The 25,382-nt window shown below is 40.5% G+C and overlaps 1 protein-coding gene across 1 annotated transcript in view; it reads left to right on the top strand.

The window, feature by feature from the left end:
* The window catches only part of FRK (fyn related Src family tyrosine kinase), a 138,065-nt gene that overhangs the window by 91,278 nt on the left and 21,405 nt on the right, over positions 1 to 25,382 (top strand). Inside the window, exons 4-5 of the mRNA XM_082252600.1 lie at positions 5,169 to 5,337; positions 19,009 to 19,167. Coding sequence (XP_082108726.1) covers positions 5,169 to 5,337; positions 19,009 to 19,167 — 328 coding nt within the window. The remainder of the gene's footprint in view (positions 1 to 5,168; positions 5,338 to 19,008; positions 19,168 to 25,382) is intronic.

Here is a 25,382-nt window from a genome sequence, read left to right as displayed (position 1 = left end):
TCTTACCGCAACATGATTGTTCCTGTCACAGAAAAAATGGCTGCTTCCTGCCTGCTTGGACCTTTTTTCCCCTTTATACTCATCCCCCAGCACTACAACCCACCTATCAGGTGTGAGCAGTATTTAAGTTGAATATATGTCATCAAAACTGCAACATTAATCCTTACATTGTCTGGACTAACCCCATTTAAGTCTCCCTTTTGCCTATTGCTCCAGGGAGATACATTCTGTTTTAGTCATTATTTAAATTTTCTGACCTTCATGTGCTATATATAGTTGCACTTTACTCTGGGGTTTTTTTATGTAATGCTTTTGCGTCTTGAAATAAAAGCATTACTTCCTTGTTTGGCATTCTCTAAGATCGGTTGTTAGGCTAGGAACTGCACAAAAAGTAGGTACATGTGCCATCTTGTGGAAAGAAAAATGATTGCAGCTCCTTCTTTCCTATGTTCAGATTCATTTTTTTTTTCAGGTACAGTACTGATAATAATTAAAGATATAAAAACCTTTGACAGTTTATCTGTTTTTTTCTTATAACATATTTCCTGTAATTAAAGCAAGGCTCTATATGAAACAAATAGCTTGGACTTTAAATGTTTGTGCGTGAAATAATTGTTTTGCAGACAGAGCAGCTGTTGAGGTGCTCATCCTTTAATGTGTTGGGAATAATAACAATTCCACAAGTCAGCCAGGAGCAGAGAGTTAGCAAAGCACACTTAAATTGAAATTAAAGGTAGCGTGTCATTTGTGGGGCTGCCTGTATCATTGACTGAGTGTGAAAAGCATAGGTTTTATAAAGTGTAAATAGAAATAATAAAAAAGTTACTATCTTAATAACTGTTAAGAAAAATAAACTTTAAACTAATGTATTCAAAATAGATTGTAACCTTATATGTTTTATATAATGAAGCTTTATTGTGAACGAAAAAATAAATAAAATGTATTTGTTATAATAATTAGGTAATTAAGCACAGAACCAGTCTCTAATAACTCACTCAAACTTTCTATGCCCCCTCTTCCTGAAATCACACACAGCTAGTGGAGGTTGACAGCAAAATAACTTCACTTTAAAGAATGCCACCAGACATCTTGATTCCAGGGTAGCTATTGCGAGACAGAATTAACACAGATGGCAGGAATAAGACTCTGTACTCATGGCAGTTTCTGACACTATTTTTACACATGTCTTAGTGCCATATTGTCTAAGGAGGTCCATGTGTTTTTCTGTGGCCCCAACATTGGTGGGAGTATAAGCTTCTGGTAGGGCCACCCAAATCAGACAGGTTAGAAGACAGAAGTCTAAAAAAATTATGTGTTCGCAAACAAAAAGGGACAGGTCTTTTGTGGCCTAGTGATGCCAACCTTGCTGAAAGAGTAGACCCTTTACAGAAATTGGAGTTGACCGAAGTTCTGTCAATCCCAATACCAGGAAGCAGTCTTAGACATGGACTGAACACCTGTAGATAGCCTGGCAAAGGAAAAAGATTTAGGATTTGTGATCCAGAATCTTTGGAACTATGTCCTTTCTAAGAGGATAGGGGAAAAAGTATTCCTTGTGGTTTGGAATTCAATTATTCTGCGCCCCAAACCTAAAAAAATGGCTTAGTGGAATGTAGAATGTATATATAGTATATATATATATATATATATATATATATATATATATGTATATATATATATATATATATATATATATATATATATATATATATATATATATATATATATACACATATACACAGTATCTCACAAAAGGGAGTACACCCCTCACATTTTTGTAAATATTTTATTATATCTTTTCATGTGACAACACTGAAGAAATGACACTTTGATACAATGTAAAGTAGTGAGTGTACAGCTTGTATAACAGTGTAAATTTGCTGTCCCCTCAAAATAACTCAACACACAGCCATCTAAACCACTGGCAATAAAAGGGAATACACCCCTAAGTCAAAATGTCCAAATTGGGCCCAATTAGCCATTTTCCATCCCCAGTGTCATGTGATTCCCTAGTGTTACAAGGTCTCAGGTGTGAATGGGAAGCAGGTGTGTTAAATTTGGTGTTATCGCTCTCATTCACTGGTCAGTGGAAGTTCAACATGGCACCTCATGGCAGAAAACTCTCGGGGGATCTGAAAAAAAAAATTGTTGCTCTACCTAAAGATGGCCTAGGCTATAAGAAGATTGCCAAGACCTTGAAACTGAGCTGCAGCACGGTAGCCAAGACCATACAGTGGTTTAACAGGACAGGTTCCACTCAGAACAGGCTTCACTGTGGTCAACCAAAGAAATTGAGTGCACGTGCTCAGCGTCATATCCAGAGGTTGTCTTTGGGAAATAGACGTATGAGTGCTGCCAGCATTGCTGCAGAGGTTGAAGGGGTGGGGGGGGCCAGCCTGTCAGTGCTCAGACCATACGCCGCACACTGCATCAAATTGGTCTGCATGGCTGTCATCCCAGAAGGTAGCCCCTTCTAAAGATGATGCACAAGAAAGCCTGCAAACAGTTTGCTTAAGACAAGAAGACTAAGGACATGGATTACTGGAACCATGTCCTGTGGTCTGATGAGACCAAGATAAACATATTTGGTTCAAATAATGTCAAGTGTGTGTGGCGGCAACCAGACGAGGAGTACAAAGACAAGTGTGTACAGTTAAGCATGATAGTGGGAGTGTCATGGTCTGGGACTGCATGAGTGCTGCCTGCACTGGGGAGCTAAAGTTCATTGAGGGAACCATGAATGCCAACATGTACTGTGACATATTGAAGCAGAGCATGATCCCCTCCCTTTGGAGACTGGGCCGCAGGCAGTATTCCAACATAATAAGGACCCCAAACACACCTCCAAGACAACCACTGCCTTGCTAAAGAAGCTGAGGGTAAATGTGATGGACTGACCAAGCATGTCTCTAGACCTAAACCCTATTGAGCATCTGTGGGGCATCCCCAAATGGAAGGTAGAGGAGAGCAAGGTCTCTAACATCCACCAGCTCCATGATGTCGTCATGGAGGAGTGGAAGAGGACTCCAGTGGCAACCTGTGAAGCTCTGGTGAACTCCATGCTCAAGAAGTTCAAGGCAGTGCTGGAAAATATTGGTGGCCACACGAAATATTGACACTTTGGGCCCAATTCGGACAATTTCACTTAGGGGTGTACTCACTTTTGTTGCCAGCAGTTTAGACATTAATGGCTGTGTGTGGAGTTATTTTGAGGGACAACAAATTTACACTGTTATACAAGCTGTACACTCACTACTTTACATTGTAGCAAAGTGTCATTTCTTCAGTATTGTCACATGTAAAGATATAATAAAATATTTACCAAAATGTGAGGGGTGTACTCACTTTTGTGAGATACTGTGTGTATATATATATATATATATACTTACAAAGTGTCAGTGCTGTGAACAGTTAATACTGTTATCAGAAGTCTTATTAGTGCATGAACCTAAACAATATGTCACATCTGTGTTTAAACGTGCTTTTAAATCTATTACAAATTAGGGCATGAACCTAATCAATATGTCACATCTGTGTGTTAATGTGCTTTTAAATCTATTACAAATTAATATGGGGTAAAAATTCATAAATAAATAAATAGGCTTATATAAATCTATCACATTATTAAAATGCTATAGTGCTGTGCACCAAAATTACCTTTAACATCCAATGTTATAAACCATATGAAGTGCTAATCTAGTGCAAAAAACTCCCAAAAAAAAATCAACAAAGGAAATTAATCATGTATCACTGGGTGAAAAAAAGCAATTTAAAACAGTCCCATAAAAATGTTCTTTATCAAGGAGAATATGTGTAGTCTGTCTAAACAACACTATTTCTTCAATCAAGCAGACTTTCTTCTTGTTTTGCTTCCACCACACCTTAGTGAGAAAATCCACCACCACTTATGCCAAAAAACGACTCACCAAAATTGCAATGCAAGCAGTGCATTTCATGTATGTAATAGTCCTCTGTAGAGACCATAGACATACGATCACTCACTGATAATGTAGATATGTTAGATCCGAAGGAACCCAATATTTAGAGGTAAGAGAGAAACCTTTGCATAGTGTGGAATCTTTTAAAACAGCTAAAAATGTATTTAAAATCAGTGCGCTCACATTTTAGGGTGTCTATCCTGACACCGGTATACAAGCATAAAATCAAAGCCAGGTTCCTTCCGACAATACGGACATAAGTCCAGCATAGGGTGCTTGCAGCACATTAAACACATGCTAAATCCCTGCTAAACTTCATATATAACATTTCACACGATTTTAAAGCATCACACCCTAAATAATGTATGGCTATAGACCTGAGAAAATACCAAACAGTTCTTAGGCATTAAGACTTATGTCCTTGACAGATCAGATGTTCTGTTTTAGTCAAATACTGGGAAAGACATATAGACATGGAATAGAAACATATTATCTGCTTGGTTTCCTGTAGTGCAGCATGGGACAACACCAAAAATAAACAGCTGCATTAAGTTTTGAGAAAAGTGGGTATAACAAAAAAGCTGGTGGTTAAAGTGGAAACAATTGATTATGATAGACAGTACAGCATACAGTAGATGCGCATCCAGTCATCATTGCCAGTGGCTTTAAATAATATCATTGACTGAGGGTGATATCAGAGTATGTTTTCTTTAATGTGCCATTTTGGAAAGTTAATAGAAAGGCAGGCCTAACAAATCCCCAGGTCACATCTTTACCAAACAGATGCAGCTATTATTTTGATGATAAAGACGATGATGTAGGGTTTTTTCAGGTTTTCTGGCAAAGGAAAAAGCACATATAATAAATTTGCTGATTATTCAAAAGAAAGATTTCTTTCCAGAAGTGTTGGAAAAGGCAAAAGATAACTATTTCTGCGAAGGCAAAATTTAATGGGGAATGTGTACAATCTTTTTTTTACAGTTGTCACATTGTCAGGAGTATATCATTATTTGCTGGGAAACATGTAAAAACCAGCATGTAAAATTGGTGGATAAATTGGTAAGAAATACTTATGCTCATAAATATACTGTATTCTCCTATTAGATAACAGTAATTCATTATTCTGTTTCACTATTGTAGACCTCGTTAGTTCAGACATTTTGGTCTTTTTCTTGTATTCTGTGTTAATATGTTTAATATATTTTTTTTTTTTTTTTGCCTCCAAACCAGACAGAAATACCTTTGCCACCAGATTTGTGTTACCAAACTGCAGATCACTGGGAAATTGACCGAAACTCTTTGAAGTTCCTGAAGAAACTGGGACAAGGTCAATTTGGTGATGTTTGGGAAGGACTGTGGAATAATACCATATCAGTGGCCATTAAAACTTTAAAACCTGGTATGTAGTTCTGATATATGTGGAAAGTGTAATGCTACAGCAATGTATACTATAAAGCAAACTTGTTTGACTTTGGTGGATGGGGTTTGGAATGGAGCATTGCCAAAGTCTGTTAAAATATCGCAAAATAAAACGGGAACAAAGCAAAGAGTCTGTAAGACTAAATAAGTAGCATAAAACATGTGGCGTCTGCCTTTTGGCCAGATATAGATAAACTGACTTACAAGTTTGCTTTAACCACTTGATGGCCAAGCCTTTTCTGGCACTTTTTGTTTACAAGTTTAAATCAGTATATTTTGCGAGAAAATACTTATAACCCCAAACATTATATACTGTATATATATATCTCTATATATCTCTATATATCTCTCTCTCTCTCCCTCTCTCTCTCTCTATATATATATATATATATATATATATATATATGTATGTATATATTATTAGCAGACACCCTGGGGAATAAAATGGCCATCATTGCAATTTTATATGTTACACCTATTTGGGCAGCGGTTTTGCAAACTCAGTTCTTTTGGAAAAAATGCACTTTAATTAACTAAAAAAACGAAAATCACAATATATACCCCAATTTGTTTTAAAAAATATGAAAACTGATGCAATGTTACGCCAAGTAAATAGATACCCAACATGTAATGTTTTAACATTGCACACGCTCGTGGAATGGAGACAAACTTCGGACCTTAAAAATCTCCATAGGTGACACATTTCAATTTTTACAGCTTATCTGTTTTAGAGTTACAGGGGAATTCTAGCACTAGACGTATTGCTCTCACTCTAACGTTCGTGGCGATACCTCACGTGTGGTGTGGACACCATTTACATATGTGTGCGCTACCTACGTGTGCGCTCGCTTCTGCGAGCGAGCATGGAGGGATAGGGGCACTTTACATTTTTTTTTTTTTTTTTATACTGAACCTTTAATCTATTTATTTCTTTTTGGATCACTTTTTTTTCCTATTACAAGGAATGTAAACATCCCTTGCAATAGAAATAAAGATGACAGATCCTCTTTATGGAGAGATCTGGTGTCAAAAAGTCTCCAAATCTCTTCTTTACCTTTAAAACCAAAAGATCAAAAAAAAAGAAAAAACAAAAATATTTTTTTGATCTTTTGCAAAAAAAAAAAAGTTTACTTTCAGCCTGGACCGGAAGTGATGTCATGACATTGCTCCAAGGCCATAGAGGCAATCAAATACAATCTAGTCTTTTATCGCCTCAGTGACCTGCTGGCAACACCGTTGCATAACTTCTCGGGAGCGCCAGTGGAAACGGTAAACCTGAGAAACACTGAGATGTCCCCTCCCGCTGCTCGCCTGCGCTTCTCTGACCTATCAGGCTTCTGAAAGCTTTCTATTGCTCCATGAGCTGCTCAGAGCACTTTCATGAGAGCCAGCCGCCGGCTGAAGAAAAGGATACCAGGGTTATATGGCTGATAGCTTCAGCCACAGTCCCTGTACACCACTTGCAAACCCTGACGTATATATGTAAAAATAGTAACTGCGCTAAGCCTAAGAACAAAGCAGCAGCTATAGTGGGAGTCACTAAAATTAAATATGTAAGGGGAGAGCTGCGCTAAACTGATGTACCTGATAAGTAATCAGGATAAACAAAAACCATAGACTAGAGTAAACCAGTATATAACAAATCAATCAAAAATCGATGATATTCATAAGATTGGGCCTAATGCAATAATGAATAAGCACAAAAGTCCATCAATTATTAAAAGTCCAAATAAAGAGGAGTGGATAAGCAAAGAAGGTGTCCAGTGTGGAAAAGGGAGTCCTTCACCGCTAATATGTGCATAAAGGCCCGTACACACGTACCGATCGTCGTCATACAAACGTCGGCGGACGAAAGATCTGCCGATTGTACGCTTGTTAGTATGGTGCCAAAATTCTTGTGCTGTCTTTGCACTTTTCAACAGACATCGACATCCCGGGGAGAAAAGACGAACGTTTGTATGACGACGATCGGTACGTGTGTACGGGGCTTTAATCCACAATCCGTGCCGCATGCATAGGTCTCATACCAGGCTTTCCAGAGCTCAATGGGTAATGAGCATGTCATACACTCCGTCCGCTGTGCAAACTAGCCGGTATCAAAGGGACCTAATCAGCGTAGCAGGGAAGCCTCACAGTACTGCTGCCTCTAAATCCACGATACAAAGCACTCCAAGTAGGTGTAATCACCTCACAGCAATCCACAAACCCAGTGAAGGAAAGGGGAGCACAATAGCGTAGTACGTATAGGCAGTTTATTAGAGTAACGGTTAAAAACACGTATATATGTATCGGTTCAGATATCAGATTGACACAAGTTTATCATTCAGGATGCAAGGTATTATAAAGTACCAGGTTTATTGCATAGCAGATATGGTAAGCAGCTTCTAGTTAGCTTCCACATACTTCTACATTAGCTTCCATAGGCCTATTTACCCACTGAACACCCAAAAACAACCTGGTACTTCTGGGTATGAAGGAGCGCATCAGTCTCTCCTACTTCTGCCTTCCAAAATGCAGCTGGTGATCCTTACGTAGTAATGCACTAGGCCTGAAGCCTTTCACATGGGGGCATGGAAAAAGCAATTAGCCCTGTTTAAGTTCTGATCTTACAAGTGTATGGTCAAAGCATACACAATAGATTGGGGGCTCCAGCTGCACAGGGTGGTGGTAACAGACTCTTTACTAATGGGCCATACACACTATAAGATTTTCTGAAGACTTTTTCCTTTAGACTTACCAAAACCATATAATATGAGGTCAAACCTAAACACTTTCAATTTTTATGCAATCTGGCAGGCCCTTGCACTACATAGAAAAGGTAAATCTGAAGGAAATCTAACCACAAAAGTTGGATAGTGTGTATCCAGCTTAAGCCTGCTATCTAACAGACTTATTACTTTACTTATCTGGGCAAATTACACTCTGCTGCATACTTGAGTATGGCCATTTATAGCCTTTATGTTCATAGCAGCAAAACCCAAGGAAAGGAAACTTTTCTGTTCATATTTTGCTAGTAATTGTTATGCTTTGCCTCTGCTATATAAATAAAAGTACCGTATATACTCGAGTATAAGCCGACCCGAGTATAAGCCGAGGCCCCTACTTTTACCACAAAAAGATGGGAAAAATGATTGACTCGAGTATAAGCCTAGGGGGAGAATGCAGGGCGGCGGGCATGGTGCAGGAGAATGCAGGGCGGCGGGCATGGTACAGGAGAATGCAGGGTACTGGCATGGTACAGGAGAATGCAGGGTGAATGGCATGGTACAAGAGAATGCAGGGTGACTGGCATGGTGCAGGAGAATGCAGGGTGGCTGGCATGGTTCAGGAGAATGCAGGGTGGCTGGCATGGTGCAGGAGAATGCAGGGCGGCGGGCATGGTACAGGAGAATGCAGGGTACTGGCATGGTACAGGAGAATGCAGGGTGACTGGCATGGTACAAGAGAATGCAGGGTGACTGGCATGGTACAGGAGAATGCAGGGTGACTGGCATGGTGCAGGAGAATGCAGGGTGGCTGGCATGGTGCAGGAGAATGCAGGGTGGCTGGCAGGGTACAGGAGAATGCAGGGTACTGGCATGGTGCAGGAGAATGCAGGGTACTAGCATGGTGCAGGAGAATGCAGGGTACTGGCATGGTACAGGAGAATGCAGGGTACTAGCATGGTACAGTAGAATGCAGGGTACTGGCATGGTACAGTAGAATGCAGGGTACTGGCATGGTGCAGGAGAATGCAGGGTGACTGGCATGGTGCAGGATAATGCAGGGTGACTGGCATGGTACAAGAGGATCCGGGGTTGTGGGCATACTACAGGAGATGCAGTGCTGTGGGCATGGTACAGGTGGACCATGCCCGCAGCACTGCATCCCTTTTAGTATACCCGCAGCCCTGCAGAATGGCAGGTAGTGCAGCAGTTTCTCTTACCTGTTCCAGAGGCGCCTTCGTTTTAAAAATGGCGCCGCCCGGCCCCGACATGTCATTGCGCACGCGCCACCGCCGCTCGTATACTTTCGGCTATTCCCGGCCTCTCCTGAGCGGCGCCGGGAATAGCCGAAATTACACGAGCGGCGGCAGCGCGTGCGCAATGACATGTATGCGCCGGGCGGCGCCATTTTTAAAACTCAAGCACGTCGGAGTGGCCGGGAACTTTTTTTTTTTTCTTGACTCGAGTATAAGCCGAGGGGGACGTTTTCAGCACAAAAAAATGTGCTGAAAAACTCGGCTTATACTCGAGTATATACGGTAATTCAAAAATAATAATGCAACCACCCCACTATATCTAGTGGTAAAAACCACCATTGCTTTTAAAAAGAGATCCATTAGCAATTAGCATAATAATGTTTTATGTTGAAAGATATAAGCTAAGGTCAAGTATCTGTACCACGTTATAATGTGGTTCACTGAGAAACAGATGGACAAGCCTGGTGAATGGATACTAATAGAGGGCCTGATAGGAAACGAGCAATCAGATCCCTTCAAGTATTTTCAGCCTTGGGAGAAAGATATGCTCTTTATGATCTGACAACACACACACACAAAAAAATCAGCCAATTTGTAGCTAAGTGCGGGTTGGAACATTTATCCACAGAATACAGCCAGGCAGATATCTTTATCTTCTAAGATGTTATTTATTTATTTATTTTTTTAGATGTTACTTTTTAAGTGTATGTAAAACATAAAATAACTATTCCCTCTACTTTTATATGCATTATAGGCTCCTTTCTGTATTTCACTGACTATAATAGGTTTTGTTAGAATATGCAGGCCTTTTGGGTGTCCTATTTACTATTTATTTTAACAATCTGTTATCTGGTTCCTAGAAAGGAGTGGCAGCTTTATTTCTGTTTTACATTATTTATAACCATATGTTGCTACATAAAGCAGATGTGCAATGATTAAAGCAGTATTAAACCCAAAACAAAAAATGTAATATAGTGCAGGCAACCAATCATTAGATGTGGTGGCTGCATAATTTTTCTTAAGGCTCCTTTCACACAGGGGGTGCGCCCAACAGAGTCCGTTTTGCTCCGCCGAGGATTGATCCGCCAATCCCCACTGAGCAGGTGTATGACAGCTCCGTCTCCGCTCTGTGTGCAGAGACAGACCTGTCAGATCCCCGCTGTCCTCTATGGGAGATCGGATGATAACAGACCGCCTGTCCATTTTCATCCGATTTGTTCCTCCAGACGGATGGAAAATAGGGTTTCCATCCGTCCAGATTTCACGGACAGGATCGGATAGCAGCGGGTGTCAGCGAAGATGTCACCGCTGACATCCGCTGCTCCATAGGGATGCATGGAGTATCCGATCAGGTCCACCTGAAAAACTGACAGACGGATTGGATCGGAAAGCCCATGTGAAAGGGACCTTAGGCTTTTTTCCTTCTATTTTCACCTAGCGATCTGGCCAGTAAAGCACCTCCTGTATTAGAATGTCCCTACTCTGGATGAAGGAACAGTGGGGACACATTTGGATAACAGCATTGCTAGTCTTGGGGGAGGGAAGTGTTAGGCTGGCCATACACTATACAATTTTCTTGTTCAACTTTCCTTTAGATTTACCAAAACCATAGAATATAAGTTCAAACCTGAACACTTTCAATTTGTATGTAATCAGACAGGCCCTTGCACTACATAGTTTAAGGTAAATCTAAAGGAAATTGAATAAGAAAATTGTATAGTGTATGGCCAGCCTTAGATGGACTAGCAGATCTAGATACACTAATAAACTGTAGCCAAACTCCAGCTAACACTTTATATAATCAGTTACAGCAGTTTTTTTTTTCTTTTTGGGATAAAACTTTTACATAAATAGCGGCTCATCACTGTAAACATCCTTGCTAGCATTAAATGAGAGCGTTAAAAATAAGAGCGTTTCTCTTCTGTAAATTGATATGGAAGAGAACTTGTTCTTTTGAACAACAACAGACTTACTGGCTGGATCGCCAAATAAAAATAGAAGAAAAAGTCTGAAAATGAAAACAAATTCAGCCACCATATCTAAGAATTGGTAAGCTGCAATATAATAAAATGTTTGCTTTAGGGTTTAATATCACTTTAAAATCTCCAGGCAAACTTTTTTTTTGTTTTGCATTTAGTGTGGAGGGGTTAGAACCCCTGTCAGGTTTTATTGCTGAGACTACACTGGACGAAGGGTGCCTTCCCTTATGTACCTTATGCCATAGGTATTAACCCCTTGATGACCGCCCCACGCAGATTTACTGCAGCAGGACGGCTCGGCTGCGCATAATCACATAGATCTACATGATTATGTACACGTGGATTCGGCGCCGCGCTCCCGCTGTGATTAGACACAGCGGGAGTCAGACTGCGAGAGGAGCAGGCTCAATCACCGCTGGCCTCCTGCGATCTTCGGCTAGAATGACAGAGGAGCTGCCTGCTTATGTAAACAAAGCAGGCGGCTTTTCTGTCAGGGAAAGCTTATGTGATTCAGCTAAGCTGAATCACAGATCTCTCCTTGCCTCTATCCAACCCACCCCCCCACACAGTTAGTAAGCACAAAAAGAGAACACAATTAACCCCTTGATCACCCCCAGTGTTAACCTCTTCCCTACCAGTGTCATTTATACAGTAACAGTGCATATTATTTAGCACTGATTACTGTATTAACCACTTGCTGACCGCTCACTGAGCTGGTACTGTGGCAAAGTGGCTCGTTATCGTCCAGCGACGTAGACCTACGTTGCTAGACAATGCCCCCTCTCGGCGGCGCGCGGCGCTGGAGGCTCGCTCCCGCTGTATTCAGACAAAGCGGGAGTCGGGCCAGGGGAGGAGAGGCGGTGATCACCACCGCTCTTCCCCCGATTGTCTGGGATCGATTGTGGAAATCCGCCTGCTTGTGTAAACAAAGTGGGCGGATCTCCTCTGTGACAGACAGTCACAGATTACAGGATTCAGCATAGCTGAACCTGCGATCTGTGTCTGTGTCACACAATCCCCTCCCCCCACACACGTCAGTAAGCATGAGGCATACATTTAACCCCTTGATCACCAATAAAGTTAACCCCTTCCCTGCCAGTGTCATTATTACAGTAACAGTGCATATTTATAGCACTGATTACTGTAGTAATGTCAGTGGTACCCCCAAAAGTGTCAAAAATGTCAGTTAGGGGTCCGATCTGTCCGCCGCAATGTCGCAGTCCCGCAAAAAAAAAATCGCAGATCGCTGCCATTACTAGTAAAAAATAAATAAATAATAAAAATGACAAATCTTTCCCGTAGTTAGTAAACGCGATAACTTTTGCGCAAACCAATCAAAATACACTTATTATGATTTTCTTTACCAAAAATATGTAGCAGAAAACAAATTGGCCTAAAATGTTAAAAAATGTTGATTTTTAAATTTTTTTGGGGAATGTTATATATCAGAATGTAAAAATATTGTTTATTTTTTTCAAAATTGTCGCTCTTTTTTTCAAAAATTAAAAATTGCACAGGTGATCAAATACCACCAAAAGAAAGCTCTATTTGTGGGAAAAAAGGACATAAATGTAATTTGGGTACAGCATCGCACGACCACGCAATTGTCCCTTAAAGTAACGCAGTGCCAAATCGCAAAATATAGCCTGGTCAGGAATGGGGTAAAATCTTCCAGTCTTAGAGCGGTTAAAAATACGCTCATTGAGGATTTTTTTGTCAAAGACATGTAGCTAAATACATTTTGGCCTAAATATATGACTAAAATTTAATATACTGGATATTTTTTACTGTCAAAGTAGAAAATGTCAATTTGTTTCGCAAAATTTTAGCTATTTTTTTATTAATATCGCAAAAAATGAAAAGCGCAGAGGTGGTCAAATACCACCAAAAGAAAGCTCTGTTTGTGGGAAAAAACAAACAGGACACAAATTTCGTTTGGGTACAGCGTTGCATGACTGCGCAGTTGTCAGTTAAAGTCGCGCAGTGCCAAGTTACAAAAAGTGGCCTGGACGTAAAGCAGAAAAATCCTCCGGTGGTAAATTGGTTAATGTCATTGGTCCCCAAAAAATGTCAGTCAGGTGTCCCATCTGTCCACGGCAATGTCGCAGTCCCGATAAAAATCGTTGATCGCCGCCATTACTAATAAAAAAAGAAATTAAAAAAAGTCCATAAATCTATCCTGTAGTTTGTAAACGCTATAATTTTTGCGCAAATCAAATATACGCTTTTTGGAATTTTGTTTACCAAAAGTATGTAGCAGAATACAAATTAGCCTAAATTGATAAAAAAATGATTTTGAATTTCTTTTATTGGGAATGTTTTATAGCAGAAAGTAAAAAATACTGTGTTTTTTTCAAAATTGTCGCCCTTTTTTGTTTATAGCGCAAAATGTAAAAACCGTAGAGGTGATCAAATACCACCAAAAGAAAGCTTTATTTGTGGGGGGAAAAAAAGACATCAATTGTATTCGGGTACATTGTCGCACAACCTTGCAATCGTCAGTTGTAGCAACGCAGTGCCGAATCGCAAACAATGGCCTGGTCATTAAGGTGGTAAAACCTTCCAGAGCGGAAGTAGTTAAAATATAACTTTTATTAATTTATATAAAACATAATCTGGACTGTATATATACATAAATGGAGGGTGTATTTTTTGGTTTGTCAGCAATGTACTAGTGATTATTACATACGTATTGAAAAATAGAGCGAGAGCAGAAAAGGTACAAAACTCCCCTTCTATACTATCCAGGGATTTAGTTGCTGCAAGTCTCAACTTTCTGTTCCTGCTGACCAGATCTAAAGGCTGCAAAAAACACAATCTCTCTAACTTCTATTCAAAGTGTCTCTACACCTGATTGTCCGCCAGTAACTGATGTCTGTGTGTAGATACTGCTTGCCAAGTAATTCTTGGGCGGTGTGAGAATCAATCTCACCTGACTCAAAAGGCTATACTGGTTACTGAAAACATGTCTTATTAAAGCTCTCTCTCTCTTTCAAACTGTCAGGTCTATCTCAAATGATGTGGCCTATCTGTTTCTAAATGGCCATACCCTACACACTTGGCTGGCTAATCTTGCTCTTAAAGCCTCCTAACATACTAGCACTATCCAAATGAAACTAAACTGATATGACAAATTATCCTGCCTATTGAATTCTGAAGGCTGAAATAGCTTCTCAGGCCTGCCTCATCAAAATGCTAAGGTCCTGAGCACTTCTCCCAAACTAGCACTATCCAAAAATGGCTGACTAGCAGCTAAACTGACATAAATTGTCATGCCTAATGATTTCTAAAGGCTAGAAAGGTACCCAGGCCTGCCTCATGAAAATGCTAAAGCCCTGAGTACTAACATTGCCTGCCAACCCTCCCCACAAAACATGCTTAACTCCAAATCATAAAGGTCCTATCACAAACTATAAACTCTATGTTTCACTTAATAAATAAGCTTAGTCAGAAGTGAAAAATAAATGCACCAAAATAAAAGTGTTAAAGAAATAAAGTTTGTGGAGGGGCCCAAACTATTTCCACATGGTTAGACTCAAAATGGCGGCTTCGTCTTTCCTTCCCTCAATTTATAGGGTTTTCCCATTCGGTGGGGAATATCACCATCTAGTGGGGAATAACCAGAAAGCAGGTTCCAATTCAGGGAAAGAGTAAAACAATCTATCCAAATCCCCAGAGAACCTAAAGGGTACCATGTAAGAAGGTGTAAAGATAATGGATTATCCTATATCCATCCATAAATCACCCTTTCTGCTTTACCCAATCTTTTCTGACCATTTTAAACAGTCCAGGTCATTCTAAGCTAAATTTAGTTTAATTGAAAGGGGAACCCAGAATACACACTGCAGAGCCTGATTATTTCTTAATGTAGGTAAAACCTTCATTGATGCCAGATGGTGCATGCGAATTGAGCCGAAAGATCCACCTTTCCTCTGTTTTTAATAAGTATTGATCCAAATTGCCCTTCCATGCACCCAATTTTGGTTATTCAATAACCCAAAACCTAAGTTGGTATGGTTCCTTTATATTAAGTGTTATATCACCAATATGTTCCAGGACTCGTCACCGTAACTGGCAAATGGTTTTGCCCACATATAATTTTGGGAAACGGGCACATAATTGCATAGATTACTCCTTCTGAGCTGCAATTATAAAATGATTTTAGTTGGATCATTGTACCACCTTTCGGATTCACAAACTCATTGGTTGTCGGGATATATTTACATGCCTTACAGTGCCCACATTTAAAGCAACCAATAGGTTGTCATGTTAGCCAAGTGGAAGGGGATGGAATTCTATCGAGATTGCTATGTACTAGCATATCTCTTAGGTTTTTCCCCCTGCTATATGTAATTAGGGGGTTCTGGGAGATGACACCATGTAAATCTTTGTCATTGTGTAAGATGTTCCAATATCGTCTAATGATGTTAAAAATCTGACCCGACTGGTTGGAATATGAGCCAATGATTCGGAGTCCCGCCTGTGTGTCCCTTTTCTTTCATTTGTCAACCAATAGACTTTCTCTTGGGATGTCTTTTACCTTTTGATATGATCTTTTAGAATGATCTGGACTGTTTAAAATGGTCAGAAAAGATTGGGTAAAGCAGAAAGGGTGATTTATGTATGGATATAGGATAATACATTATACAGTATGTACACCTACTTACATGGTACCCTTTAACAGGTTCCCGGGGGATTTGGATAGACTTTTTTTTTAACTCTTTCCCTGATTTGGAATGTGCTTTCTGGTTATGCCCCACTAGATGGTGATATTTCCCACCGAATGGGAAAACCCTATAAATAGAGGGAAGGAAGGGGGAAGCTGCCATTTTGATACTAACCATGTGGGGATAGTTTGGTCCCCTCCAAAAACTTTTTTTATTTCTTTAACACTTTTATTTTGGTGTGTTTATTTTTCACTCCTGACTAAGCCTATTTATTAAGCAAAACATGTAAAGTTTATAGTTTGTGGGAGCACCTTTATGATTTGGGGTTAAACATGGTTTGTGGGGAGGGTGCTTTTGGAGGGTTGGCAGGCAATGTTAGTACTCTGGGCTTTAGCATTTTCATGAGGCAGGCCTGAGTACCTTTCTAGCCTTTAGAAATCATTAGGCAGGACAATTTGTTATGTCAATTTAGCTGCTAGTCAGCCATTTTTGGATAGTGCTAGTTTGGGAGAAGTGCTCAGGGCCTTAGCATATTGATAAGGCATTCCTAAATAACTTTTTCAGCCTTCAGAATTCAATAGGCAGGATAATTTGTCGTATCAGTTTAGTTGATAGCCAGCCACTTCATTTGGATAGTGCTAGTATGTTAGGAGGCTTTAAGAGCAAGATTAGCCAGCCAACTATGTATTAGCCATTTAGAACAGGCCACGTCATTTGAGATAGACCTGACAGGAGATTTTGAAAAAGAGAGAGAGAGCTTTAATAAGACAGGTTTTCAGTAACCAGTATAGCCTTTTGAGTCAGGTGAGATTGATTCTCACGCCGCCCAAGAATTACTTGGCAAGCAGTATCTATACACAGACATCAGTTACTGGCGGAAAATCAGGTGTAGAGAGAAACTTTTAAATAGAAGTTAGAGAGATTGTGTTTTTTGCAGCCCTTAGATCTGGTCAGCAGGAACAGTAAGTTGAGACTTGCAGCTACTAAATCCCTGGATTGTATAGAAGGGGAGTTTTGTACCTTTTCTGCTCTCGCTCCATTTTTCAATACGTATGTAATAATCACTAGTACATTGCTGGCAAACCAAAAAATACACCCTCCCTTTATGTATATATACTGTCCAGATTATGTTTTACAGAAATGAATCAAAGTTATATTTTAATACCCATGGCATAAGCTACGTAAGGGAACGCACCCTTCGTCCAGTGTAGTCTGAGTATACTTGTGTAAAAATTTCAGGGATTCGTTAGATTTCTCTTCAATTTCTGTTCTACTGACAGCCATTTAATAAAACAGGAAGTGAGGAAAAATCTGTAACAGGGAGACAGACAACAATAGAAGCTGATAAACCGATTAAAGTGGTTCTAAACCCTTTCATATACCTAGTGAAGTGACTGGCCTCAGGTGATACTCACAAATTAAGCACATCCTCCTCCATAAGCTGTACCTGTTTATCTGCAGCTTCTCTGTTCAATCTCTGTTCTCTGTACATCTGTTTAAAATTCAGAATTTATAAAGCGTGTCTGAGCTGTCAGAAAAAAAGGGGCGGAGAGCTGAGGAGAGCTCTGAGAGCTGATTGAAGGGAAGGGACCAGTGGCGGCTGATGCCTATGGGGCCCCACCCCCTCTATCCATGCGTCGGGCCCCCTAATCTACATGCGGGGTGCCAGGCGCATGGAGTTCAATGAGGCTTTTTATTTAACCATGTGATTAGAGCCAGAGGCTCTCACAGGCTAAAAAAAATGGTGGGCTCGGGGCGCAGAGCACTGTGCCCCGAGCCCACCCAGTTGTGTGACAATAGCGAATGAAAATTCGTTATTGTCACACAGATCCTCCTCCTGGCCAATCAGGAAGCGGGTTCTGAGACCCGTTTCCCGATTGGCCGAAAGGAGAAGCCATGTCATTGGGCATGGAGGAGGAGGAGGGAGGAGACGCAGAAGACAGGGGGAAGAAGCCGCCTTTGCTGTCACTGATGTCCAGGCAGGGTGAGTGATCCTGTCCTGGGGGTCCTGTCCTGCTGTGATCCGGGGGTGTGTGGCCTGGTGTGGTCCGCAGGGGGGGGGGGCATGGTGCAGTCTGTCTGATGCCCCCCCCCCCGGCCCATGGAGCACCAGCCGCAACTGGAAGGGACACACCCCCATCACACAGCACACAAAGATTGAGCTGAGCCTATCAATTAGGTGGAGATTCCTCCTCTGTCATCTTTTTTCTCTTTGTGTCAAGAAAACGTGTCAAAAGCTATTGGACAGTGGACAGAAATGAGACATAGTGCTCCTAACTGAAACATGTATGCAATATAGAGGGATATGCTTTGTTCATATGTCATGTCTGGGGTTTACAACCATCTGAGGTTTACAACCTCTTTAGGGACACAAGGGAGTCTAGTTCTAGTTGGCCAGAAGTCTATTTTCAACTAAAATCAACCCTTATTTGTATCTGTTTGCATTGTAGATTTACCTTCCTTTTCCTGTTTAGAAAACTGCTGTCTGCAGAACAGGAAGATAGGGGACATTTCTGTAATGCAGTCCTGTATAGCAATAAGACCAGACAGGGTTTATAACTATATAGATTATTCACAACTAAGAAAAAAAAGTTTTGACTAGACATGCTTCTTAATTGCTAATGAAATTACTTTTATTAAGCACTTGTATGTAGAGTAAAGATAATAGACAGTATTAGAGTAGATATCAATAAGAATGTTTTTCAGCACCAATACAAGAATACTCCTATTTAAAGGGTTAAATATGGTTTGGTGCCTCCCTTGTTATGTTGTTTCCTAAGTTTTCGCATTTGATTTTTCCAAAGGCCAGAAAGACATAAAAGGTTCTTGTTCTTCTAACCCATTCAGCATCCTCCAATTATACATTTTCTTCAGCTGAACTGATATCTTTTGATGGCTTGGAAGATTTTCAGCACTCTTTTTTTTTTTAGATTACAGAAAACAGAAAGCAATTTTAGCTATTCCCATATGGTTCCTGTGTAGATAGGAGTAGTCTTTAATAACATCAACTCTTTGCTGTTTTCTTTCTGCTGTTTGTATCTCAGGATCAATGAAACCAGAGGACTTCTTAAGAGAAGCACAACTTATGAAGAAACTTAGACATCCAAAACTGATCCAGCTATACGCAGTATGTAGCTTGGAGGAGCCAATGTATATTATTACTGAGCTCATGAGATATGGTAGTCTGCTTTCATATTTAAAAAGTAAGTATGCATAATATATTTTAGTATTTAAAAAGTTATTTTCTGTGCACTGATGCATGTTTCACATGAATAGTGGAAATCAATATACTGCATATCATGCACCCACTCTTGTCATCTTAGAGAGGTTCATTTAAGGCAAATAGACTGTTACCGTATTTTCCCCGGCATGGTAAATATGATAAAGGTCCACTTTGCGGAAAATACCCAATCATATGCAAGGGATATATATATATATATATATATATATATATATATATATATATATATATATATATATATAAAAAAAAAAAAAAACATTAATAATCTGCTAATCCGGTGTGCTACTTATAGTAGTTTTTTTCTGTTCATTATATTTTTGTTTGCACATAATTGGATGATGGAAGTCAACAGAGCTTCACCTCATTCATTAAAGAGTAAAGGCCCGTACACACGTAGCGATTGTCGGCCGTAAATATTCGGCCACCGACCGATCGGCCGATTTTCGGCTTGTTAGTATGATGCTTCCGACAACCGACTGCGAATTTTTGGCCGAACAGAATCTGGTGTGCAGATTATAAAATTTTTGTTGGCCAACACCAGAACGGCCGATTGTTCCTCAGTCAGTACAGAATTTGGCCGACAAACAGCAGATGAGCAAGACTGGGCCTGCTCAGAGAAGAAAAAACACACGGAAAGTTAACCATCACATGACATCACTGTTGTTGGCTGACAAAATTCGTGTGCAGTCTTTAGCACTTTTCAACCGACAGGACAGCACTGGACAAAAGACGGCCGATCGTAATTCGGTACGTGTGTACGGGGCTTTACTCCACTTTTTTTGAGAAAAAAACAATCCTCGCTGGCAGGGGCAGACTGGCAACTTTCGGCCCAGGGGGCAAGTACAAACCAGAGGCCTATGGTGCAGCGCCTCGGTCCCCTCCCACATTCCTTCACCCCCCCTTCCACACTCCCAATCCTCCTCCTGATCTCCCATTACAAGCTGAAGCCCTGCTCCAGATACTCTCTACTTACCGGCTGAATCCGGGTTCCTGACCTGGTCAGCAGGGGGCGGTTGGGACAGCTCGGTTGGGGCTGGCCGGGGCAGAAGAGTCTCCAGTGGTGCATGGAACTTGCCTCTGCTCAGACACAGTTTACACCATCCATGCTGGGGGGGGGGGGGGGCCTGCCCTCTGTCCTTGTCTTCAGCCCGCACTCAGTAGGTCAGCGGTGGGGACTTTTTACTTCTCTTCACCAGGAATCCTTCAGGCATGTCTGTGGCAGAAGCGGTGCAGCCTTTTTTTACGGGGCATCAGGGCGGCCCAGGGGGCAATTGCCCCCCTGCCCCCTGGCCCAGTCCTCCCCTGCTCACTGGGTGATCTATGTACATTACAAGGATTTTAACAAATTTTGTTGCAGATTCCTACCTTTTGTTATTCTGAAGAAATATGTGTGTGTTTCTGTGTCCATGTGAAAAGTGTATCTAATAGGAGTGGTTTCTTAATAATCAGCTGCTGCACCTGCATGGCTCTAATGAGGAAAGCTGCTGTGCCTGCATCCCTCTAGACGTGATTTCCTATTGGAAGTATCTCAAAAAATGAAATTTTTTGTTGCAGGGGATGCCTGAAATCTGAATTGTATCTTAGGCAGACTTCTGGGAGAATTAGTGAGCCAATAACACAAGCAGGGAATTATGTTTCTGGGGGATGTTCTATATACATTCTGTATACAGAACACCTTCGGGTAGCCATATTGCATTGCATTTTACAGAAAATTGCAGAGCTGCAAATTGAAAAGGAAAGGTGATGTGTATCGCAATTGTGTATGGTATATTATTTTTTCTTAATTTGCTATGTTTTTTTAACCTACAAAAGTGAAGTTACCCTTTAAGCTACGGGGGATTTCCCTTGCAAAGTTAAATTTTTTTCAAAGCTATCTATGACATGGAAGAAACAATAGAAATTAAAAAAAAAAGAGTCTAATATACATTTTCACCAGATCTGGAGACCATTGTACCTCTGTACCCTCACTGAGGACTACAAATAAATAATTGTGGTCTAGATCAATGATTTACAAAGTGAACAGCCATTTTGCCTTTAGTAAATCAAAGTATTTTGTGTATTGTGAATCTGTGTTTCCAAAGCCAACACATACTGTATATGCATTATCCAGTTTAGATCTTGATTTAATCTCCTGTAGTTTCCCATACTATCTATTATTGATAATCGGTTGTGTAGGAAATGAATGCCTAGATATACAGTTGCAAGAAAAAGTATGTAAACCCTTTGGAATGATATGGATTTCTGCACAAATTGGTCATAAAATGTGATCCGATCATCATCTAATTCACAACAATAGACAATCACAGTCTGCTTAAAACTAATAACACACAAAGAATGAAATGTTGCCATGTTTTTATTGAACACACCATGTAAATGATCACAGTGCAGGTGGAAAGTATGTGAACCCTTGGATTTAATAACTGGTTGAACCTCCTTTGGCAGCAATAACTTCAAACAAACGTTTCCTGTAGTTGCAGATCAGACGTGCACAATGGTCAGGAGTAATTCTTGACCATTCCTCTTTACAGAACTGTTATAGTTCAGCAATATTCTTGGGATGTCTGGTGTGAATCGCTTTCTTGAGGTCATCCCACAGCATCTCAATCAGGTTGAGGTCAGGACTCGAACTGGGCCACTTCAGAAGGCGTATTTTCTTCTGTTTAAGCCATTCTGTTGTTGATTTACTTCTATGCTTTGGGTCATTGTCCTATTGCAACACCCATCTTCTGTTGAGCTTCAGCTGGTAGGCAAATGGCCTTATGTTCTCCTGCAAAATGTCTTAATAAACTTGGGAATTCATTTTTCCTTCGATGATAGCAATCCGTCCAGGCCCTGACGCAGCAAAGCAGCCCCAAACCATGATGACCCACCACCATACTTCACAGTTGGGGTGAGGTTTTGATATTGGTGTGCTGTGCCTCTTTTTCGCAACACATAATGTTGTGTGTTTCTTCCAAACAACTCAACTTTGGTTTCATCTGTCCACAGAATATTTTGCCAGTACTGCTGTGGAACATCCAGGTGCTCTTGTGCAAACTGTAAACGTGCAGCAATGTTTTGTTTGGACAGCAGTGGCTTCCTCTGTGGTATCCTCCCAAGAAATCCAATCTTGTTTAGTGTTTTACGTATTGTAGATTCGCTAACAGGGATGTTAGAATTTGCCAGTGACTTTTGTAAACCTTTAGCTGACACTCTAGGATTCTTCTTCACCTCAATGAGTAGTCTGCGCTGTGCTCTTGCAGTCATCTTTACAGGACGGCCACTCCTAGGGAGAGTAGCAGCAGTGCTGAAATTTCTCCATTTATAGACAATTTGTCTTACCATAGACTGATGAACAGCAAGGCTTTTGGAGATACTTTTATAACCCTTTCCAGCTTTATGCAAGTCAACAATTCTTAATCATAGGTCTTCTGAGAGCTCTTTTGTGCGAGGCATCATTCACATCAGGCAATGCTTCTTGTGAAAAGCAAACCCAGATATGGTGTGTGTTCTTTATAGGGCAGGGCAGCTGTAACCAACACCTCCAATCTCATCTCATTGATTGGACTCCAGTTGGCTGACATCTCACTCCAAGTAGCTATTGAAGATGTCATTAGCCTAGGGGTTCACATACTTTTTCCACCTGCACTGTGAATGTTTACATGGTGTGTTCAATAAAAACATAGCAACATTTCATTCTTTGTGTGTTATTCGTTTAAGAAGACTGTGATTGTCTATTGGTGTGACTTAGATGATGATCAGATCACATTTTATGACCAATTTGTGCAGAAATCCATATCATTCCAAAGGGTTCACATACTTTTTTTGCAGCTGTATGTAGGAAATATATGCAAAAGAAATGCTAAAATGTTTAATTTTTTTTTTTTTTTTTTTTTAGGCCTAATAATTGGTGCATAGCCTACTTTTTTGTCCTTGTATTTAAACCTTTTAAACATCCTCTTATACCTGTCAGTCATTGGACTCACTTTCTATTCTTGTCAGAAATAGTCAGTTTCTGTGTGAGGGAAAGTACAGTAAAATATAGAGAAGTGAACAGAAACAATGGGCTATAATTTTCCTGCACAGAATTGGAGGATTCTGTTCACTTTATTGCAAAAGACTGTTTTGCAGCCCATTAACCACTTTAAGACCGGAAGATTTTGCTGCCAAATGACCAGGCCCTATTTTGCGATTTGGCACTGCGTGATTTTAACGGACAATTGCGCGGTCGTGCAATGCTGCACCCAAATTAAATTGACTTATTTTTTCCCCCACAAATAGAGCTTTCTTTTGGTGTTATTTGATCACATGTGCGATTTTTATTTTTTGCACTATAAACAAAAAAATAGCGACAATTTTGAAAAAAAAAAAACTATATTTTTCACATTCTGCTACATAACATTCCAAAAAAAAAATTAAAAATCAAAATTTTTTAAGATTTTAGGCCAATTTGTTTTCTGCTACACATTTTTGGTAAAAAAAATCGTAATATGCATATTTTGATTGGTTTGCGCAAATGTTATTGCGTTTACTAACTACGGGGAAGATTTATGGCATTTTTATTGTTTTTTTTTTTACTAGTAATGGCGGCGATCTGTGATTTTTTTTACAGGACTGCGACATTGCAGCGGACAGATTGGACCGCTAACTGACATTTTTGACACTTTTGGGGGTACCAGTGACATTACTACAGTAATCAGTGCTAAAAATATGCACTGTTACTGTACTAATGACATTGGCAGGGATGGGGTTAATACTATGAGTGATCAAGGGGTTAAATGTAAGTCTAGGGGAGTGATTCTAACTGTGGGGGGGTTGGACTTGTGAAGTGACCATAGAGACATGCAATCCTACATAGCCGGATCACATGGGCTCTGTGATCATCTCAGGGAGAAGGATGGACAGTTGTGTTTACATCAGCCGTCCATCCTTCTCTGTCAGCGGGGGGGGGGAGATCGCCGGTGTCAGGCGACAATCGGAGCTGCCTGACACACACGCCAGCTTCCCCACTGACGAGCCGGAGTGGAAGCGTGCCGCCAGTGGCGCGCGCTCGCCCCATAACTCCTCCCAGGCGAGCGCTGTACATGTACGTGTTTTTGCCTGGGAGAGTCAACCTGCCGCAGTACATCTGGTGGTTAAAAGATTTAAATGGAGGTTTTTTAGAGTTCACTTTTGAAAATTGCACAAATTTGTGCTTTGCAAGGGAACTAAGCATTTTCTCTTTTTGCCAGGATTTTTACCCATCCCTTAGTCACTTCTAATATTCCCTTACAATTATTGTCTTAAAAAAACTCTAGTTGGAATAGTGTGCCCAGTGTGGTACATTTAATGTACAGTAAATGTCTGACCTGATCCCAAAGCACATACACTATATTATTAACCACTTAAGCCCCAGAAGATTTTACCCCCATTCCGACCAGGGGGTTTTTTGCGATTTTTTACTGCGTGATTTTAACGGACAATTGCGCGGTCGTGCGACGCTGTACCTAAACTAATTTGACGTCCTTTTTTTCCCACAAACAGAGCTTTCTTTTGGTGGTATTTGATCACCTGTGCGATTTTTACTTTTTGCGCTATAAACAAAAAAAGAGCGTAAATTTTGCAAAAATAACAATATTTTTCGCATTTTTTTATATGAAATTCCCCCCCAAAAAAATGTAAAAATCTAAATTTTTTAAAATTTTTGGCCAATTTGTTTTCTGCTACATATGTTTGGTAAAAAAAATCGCAAAAAGCGTATTTTGATTGGTTTGCGCAAAAGTTATTGCGTTTTCTAACTAAGGGAAAGATTTATGTCATTTTTGGTGTTTTTTTTAACGCGTAATGGCGGCGATCTGCGATTTTTTTGCGGTACTGCGACATTGCGGCGGACAGATCGGACCCTTGACTGACATTTTTGACACTTTTGGGGTTACCAGTGACATTACTGCAGTAATCAGTGCTATACATATGCACTGTTACCGCAAAATGACACTGGCAGGGAAGGGGTTGATTTTATTGGGGAGGGAGGGGTTAAGTGTGTCCCTAGGGGCATGCTTTCTACTGTGATTGGCTGTGGCTACTAGTGTAGAAACAGTGATCAACGGTCCTACATAGTAGAACCGTCTGAACACTGTTTCTACACAGGGGAGAATGACAGGCGGCTTGTTTACATCAGCCGCCTGACTTTCTCCCTCTGTACCGACGATCTGCGAGAGA

Source organism: Pelophylax lessonae, assembly GCF_965119305.1.
Source record: "Pelophylax lessonae genome assembly, chromosome: 3".
Classification (NCBI taxonomy): domain Eukaryota; kingdom Metazoa; phylum Chordata; class Amphibia; order Anura; family Ranidae; genus Pelophylax; species Pelophylax lessonae.
This window is presented reverse-complemented; position numbering and strand designations above follow the sequence as displayed.